At 66.9% G+C, this 5,556-nt stretch overlaps 1 protein-coding gene across 1 annotated transcript in view; it reads left to right on the forward strand.

Moving 5' to 3' along the window:
- CNTNAP1 (contactin associated protein 1) overlaps positions 1-5,336 on the forward strand; it is a 10,449-nt gene extending 5,113 nt beyond the window's left edge. The window contains exons 6-24 of the mRNA XM_009283372.1: positions 1-155; positions 241-384; positions 731-992; positions 1,072-1,221; positions 1,290-1,461; positions 1,551-1,657; positions 1,765-1,884; positions 2,028-2,231; positions 2,323-2,479; positions 2,630-2,757; positions 2,873-3,040; positions 3,110-3,328; positions 3,406-3,645; positions 3,747-3,983; positions 4,157-4,284; positions 4,421-4,514; positions 4,643-4,876; positions 5,000-5,047; positions 5,146-5,336. Of these exons, the coding sequence (XP_009281647.1) occupies positions 1-155; positions 241-384; positions 731-992; positions 1,072-1,221; positions 1,290-1,461; positions 1,551-1,657; positions 1,765-1,884; positions 2,028-2,231; positions 2,323-2,479; positions 2,630-2,757; positions 2,873-3,040; positions 3,110-3,328; positions 3,406-3,645; positions 3,747-3,983; positions 4,157-4,284; positions 4,421-4,514; positions 4,643-4,876; positions 5,000-5,047; positions 5,146-5,336 (3,158 nt within the window). The remainder of the gene's footprint in view (positions 156-240; positions 385-730; positions 993-1,071; positions 1,222-1,289; positions 1,462-1,550; positions 1,658-1,764; positions 1,885-2,027; positions 2,232-2,322; positions 2,480-2,629; positions 2,758-2,872; positions 3,041-3,109; positions 3,329-3,405; positions 3,646-3,746; positions 3,984-4,156; positions 4,285-4,420; positions 4,515-4,642; positions 4,877-4,999; positions 5,048-5,145) is intronic.
- Positions 5,337-5,556: the final 220 nt, after the last annotated feature.

Raw genomic sequence — 5,556 nt, forward strand, 5'->3', positions numbered from 1 at the left:
ACACGACGGCGGTGGTGGGCAGCCTCCTGGATGACCAGCACTGGCACTCGCTGCACATTGAGCGCTATGGCCACCACGTCAACCTGACGCTGGACGGGGAGGTCAAGCGCTTCCGCTGCCACGGCACCTTCAACCAGCTTGACCTCGACACCGAGGTGGGTGCAGCGGGTGGGGAGCTGCCAGGATGCTGACCTGTGGTGTCCCCTGGCGAGGGGCTGACCCCCTCCCTCTGCCTCCCAGCTCTTCTTCGGGGGGGTGATCGACCAGGACAAGCAGCACCTCACCTACCGGCAAAACTTCCGGGGCTGCGTGGAGAACATCATCTTCAACGGGGTCAACATTGCCGACCTGGCCCGGCACCGGAGACCCAACATCCGCTTCGAGGTCCAGCCCCGGGGGGTGGCCCCTTCCCCGGGGGTCCCATCCCTGCCGTGGGGGGACCCCTTTCTTGGAGGAGGGCCAGGTCCTCAGCCCCGCTGTGGGGTGACTCCTTCCTGGGGGCCAGGTTCACCCCCCCTGCTGCGGGGTGACTTGAGGCCAGGCAGCAGCCGTGCTCAGCCGAGCGGTGCCGCATTGACTGCGCGAGGTCGCTCCTGGCCTGGGGCGCCCACCCGGCACTGCCAGGCGACAGGATCGAGTGGGGGCAATCGGGGCCAGGGCTGTGGGGATGGGGGGGCCTCCCTGCCATGGGAGCATCCCCTTCCTCACTGCCTCCCGCGGTCACCCCCAGGGCAGCGTGGGCCACTACTGCCAGGACCAGCTGAACACCCCCATCACCTTTGCCGGCATCAACAACTACGTGCGGGTGCCGGGGATCCCGCGGAGGAACCGCCTGGCCGTCAGCTTCCGCTTCCGCTCCTGGGACACCGCTGGGCTCCTGCTCTACACCAGCTTTGCTGACCGCCTGGGCTCCCTCGAGGTGGTGTTGAGCGAGGGGCAGGTCAACGTCTCCATCGCCCAGCCCGGCAAGAAGAAGCTGGAGTTTGCCGCAGGTGGGCTGGGGAGCCGGTGCAGGGCTGGGGGCCAGTCTGGTGGTGGTGCCTCCCCATGCACCCTCCTCTCTGCGTGCAGGGCATCGCCTGAACGACGGCTTCTGGCACTCGGTGCAGCTGGTGGCACGGGATGGCTCTGCCGTGGTGACCATCGATGATGACGACGGCGCCGAGTTTCGGGTGGCACACCCCTTCCAGCTCCGCACCGGCAGCCAATACTTCTTCGGAGGTGGGCGGCGGGGTGGGGGCCAGGGGCGATGTGTGCCCGGGGGCCACTCACCCCACTGTGCCTTGCAGGCTGCCCCAAGCCAGCCTCGGTCACCGGCTGCTGGTCAAACCAGACGGCCTTCCATGGCTCGCTGCAGATGCTGAACGTGGACATGCAGCCCATGGACGTGGAGCTGCTGGTGCAGCACCGTCTGGGGCAGTACTTCAATGTGCTCTTCAACGTCTGTGGCATCACAGACAGGTATCAGTTGGGACAGGGGTGCCGGCTGGGAGCAGGCGGGGGCCGGGGGGCTGCACCAGTGCCAGGACAGGAGCCCTCTGCGCCCTCAGGTGCACCCCCAACTTGTGTGAGCATGACGGCCGCTGCGTCCAGTCCTGGGATGACTTCATGTGCATCTGCGACCTGACGGGGTACAAGGGGGAGACCTGCCACAAATGTAAGCCCGGGACCTTGTGGGTGGGGGGACAGGATGGGCACCCACAGCTCCTCCCACTGCCTGGTGCCCCCCCTTGCACTGACCCCAGCCCCATTTCCCTCTTCCAGCCCTTTACAAGGAGTCGTGTGATGCTTACCGGGTCAGCGGGAAAACCTCGGGGAACTACACCATCGACCCAGACGGCAGTGGGCCACTCAAGCCCTTCACGGTGTACTGCGACATCCGAGGTGGGGGCGGCAGGAGGGCGTGGGGGTCCCTCTGCCCAGTGCCCCCAGGGACCAGCCCCTGCCTGTGCACTGGGGCCGGAGAAGGATGGAGGGAGCAGGGGTGTCCCGGGGGGCCGGCCCTAACAGCCCCCCCACCTCCACAGAGGACCGGGCATGGACCATCATCCGGCACAACCGCCACTATGCCACGCGGGTGACAGGCTCCAGCGTGGACCAGCCCTACCTGGGGGCCGTGGAGTACTGGAATGCCTCCTGGGCCGAGGTCTCGGCACTGGCAAATGCCTCCGAGTACTGCGAGCAGCGCATCGAGCTCCACTGCTACAGCTCCCGCCTGCTCAACACTCCCTGTGAGCGCTGAGGGGAGCGGGGCCGTGCCACAGGGCTGTGCTCTGGGGCCATGCCTTGGGGCCATGTCCTCACCCTCCTCTGTGCCCTCAGCTGGGCTGCCCTTCAGCTTCTGGATGGGCCGACACGATGAGCGGCACTACTACTGGGGGGGCTCACGGCCGGGCATCCAGCGCTGCGCCTGCGGGTTGGACAAGAACTGCGCTGACCCCAAGTACTTCTGCAACTGTGACGCCGACCACGCGCTGTGGTGAGCCAGCGGGGGCTGCGGGATGGGGGCTGCAGGATGAGGGCTGGGGGCACAGACTCTGGCGGGTTCAGGCAGGGTTCAGGCCAGGGTGTGGGCTGGTGAAGGGGCAGAAGCCCCTCACAGCCCCTCCGAACCACATGCTGTTTGCAGGAGGACAGACAAGGGTCTACTGACCTTCGTGGACCACCTGCCCGTCACCCAGGTTGTGGTCGGAGACACCAACCGCTCCGGCTCCGAAGCCCAGTTCCTGCTGGGCCCCCTGCGGTGCTACGGAGACCGTGAGTGACCGGATCCACAGAGGGTCCCCTGCCTGCAGAGAGCCCATGCCTGCAGGGCTCCCGTGCCCATGGAGGGTCCATGCCCATCCCTCACTGCCCCTCCTGCTCCCCACAGGCAACACCTGGAACACCGTCTCCTTCAACAGGGGCGCAGCCCTGCTCTTCCCCACCTTCCAGGCCAACCACAGCCTCGACATCTCCTTCTACTTCAAGACCACCGCCCTGTCCGGCGTCTTCCTGGAGAACCCTGGCTCCCGAAACTACATCCGTGTCGAGCTCAACAGTACGGGCGGGCGGGGGGGCGCAGGGGATGGTGGGACCAGGCACCCCTCCTGACACCGCATCCCCACAGCCACCAGGGATGTGGTGTTTGCCTACGACATTGGGAATGGGGACGAAAACCTTACGGTGCGGTCAGCAGTGCCCTGGAACGACGACGAGTGGCACCAGGTGAAGGCTGAGCTCAATGTCAAGCTGGCACGGCTGCGGGTGGACAAGCTGCCCTGGGTGGTGCGGCCGGCTCCCCCGCAGAGCTTCGTTCGCCTGGACTTTGACAGGCCCCTCTATGTCGGTGAGAGCCCCCGGCCACATCCCTGTGTCCCCAGGTCCCCGTGTGCTGCAGGGCCCTGAGTCTTGGCCCTGCTGCAGGCACGGCAGAGCATAAGATGCGCCCGTTCCTTGGGTGCCTGCGGGCACTGCGGATGAACGGGGTGACGCTCAACCTGGAGGGCAAGGCCAACGAGACAGAGGGGGTGCGGGTGAACTGCACTGGCCACTGCCAGGATCCGCCGGTGCCCTGCCAGAACAGCGGGCTCTGCGTCGAGCGCTACAGCCACTACAGCTGCAACTGCAGCGTCTCCGCCTTGGCGGGGCCCTGCTGCACCCATGGTGAGTGGCTGCGCCCACCCGCACCGAGGATGGGGGCCTTCGCGGGGGCCGGGATGGGGGAGAGGAGCTGGCGCTCCTGTCACCCCGTGGTTCCCCCCCAGACATTGGCGGGTACTTCGAGGAGGGCACCTGGGTGCGGTACAACATCCTGCCGATGTCTCTGTATGCCGCCCGCGAGTTCGCCAGCATCATCAGCAGCCCCTGGCAGCCCTTGCCTGGCTACAACCTCACCAGCGAGGAGGTCAGCTTCAGCTTCAGCACCACCTCGGCGCCCGCCGTGCTGCTCTACGTCAGCTCCTTCGTCAAGGACTACATGGCTGTGCTCATCAAGGATGATGGTGAGGACAGGGCTCCCCACCCCAGGGCTCACCCAGAGCCTATGGGGACCTCCCCGGGCGCTGGGGCCACATGGGACCCTCCTCCCCCCTGATGCCAGTCACCAGCCCTACGGAGGGGCTGGACTCACCCACTGAGAGCCCCGGCACTGCTGACAGCCCCGCTCTGCACGCAGGGAGCCTGCAGCTTCGCTACCAGCTGGGCACCAGCCCCTACATCTTCGCCCTCACCACCAAGTCGGTGACAGATGGGAGGCCCCACCACGTCAACATCACCCGCCTGCACCGCACGCTGTACACCCAGGTACGGGGCCAGGGCATCCTCCCTGCCAGGGCCTGGGGGGCTGCAGGGTTGGGGGTCAGGATGGGAGGAGGCACGGGCAGGGTGGCAGGAGGTGGAGAAGGCTCAGCAGGCACTGACCTGTGCACCTGCCTCCCAGGTGGACTATCTTCCCGTCATGGAGCAGCAGTTCTCCCTGTTCGTGGACAGCAAGCTGGACTCACCCAAAAACCTGTACCTGGGGCGCGTGATGGGTGAGCTGGGTCCTGCCCTTGGCCGCCCCCTCCTGCGCTGGGATCCCCGTGCACACCGGGGTTTCTTCTGCCCAGCACCATCCTTGCCCTCCACAGGGGATGAGCCTTCTCCTTCTGTGCTCCCACAGAGACCGGCGTGATTGACCCTGAGATCCAGCGCTACAACACGCCCGGCTTCTCAGGCTGCCTCTCGGGGGTGAAGTTCAACAGCCTCGTCCCCCTCAAAGCCATCTTCCGCCCCACCAGCGTCGTGCGGCCCTACAGCATCCGGGGGGAGCTGGTAGAGTCGAGCTGCGCCTCCATGCTTCCCCTCACCACCATCCTCATCCCCCCTGAGATGGACCCCTGGTACATGGGCACAGGTAGGTGCTGTGGTGGGACCCCAGCGGGGAGGGAGCCCCCCGGCAAGCGTCAGCTGCGGAGGGGACACTCCAGCATGAGACCCCTCTGCAGCCCGGACTCAGCCACCCGCTCTGTCTCTGCAGAGTTCCCCCACGTGCACGACGATGGCTGGATCGGGATCATCATCGGGTGTAAGTGAAGCACCTGGCTGGTGTTCCCCCTGCCTCTACCCTGGCCCCGCAGCCCCCTGGCCCCTCCCCAGCCCCTCACTGCCGCCTCTCCCCCGCAGTCGTGACCTTCCTGCTCCTGCTGCTCGGGGGGCTGCTGGTGCTGCTGTACTTCTACTACCACCGCTACAAGGGGTCCTACCACACCAACGAGCCCAAGGCCATCCAGGACTATGGCAGCGCCACCAAACCGCTGTCGGTGCGCAAGGACCAGAACCTGCCCCAGATCCTGGAGGAGGCAAAAGGGGACTAGCGGGGCCGGGGGGTGGGACGGGCTCACAGCCCCCACAGCCCTGGGAGCCGCCTGGGGACGAGCAAGCATCGCGGGACCAAAAGGCCGAGCACACCTGAACTGCCAACACCCGCCTCTGGACCAGACCGGACCGCACCGACCGCCAGCTCCTCCCCGCGGCTGCCACCGACCTGGCCCCCAGAGCACGGCCGCGACCCGCCAAGCCCCAGCCCCGCTCGCC

Source organism: Aptenodytes forsteri, unplaced genomic scaffold, assembly GCF_000699145.1.
Source record: "Aptenodytes forsteri isolate BGI_AS27 unplaced genomic scaffold, ASM69914v1 Scaffold492, whole genome shotgun sequence".
In the NCBI taxonomy this organism is placed as follows: Eukaryota; Metazoa; Chordata; class Aves; order Sphenisciformes; family Spheniscidae; genus Aptenodytes; species Aptenodytes forsteri.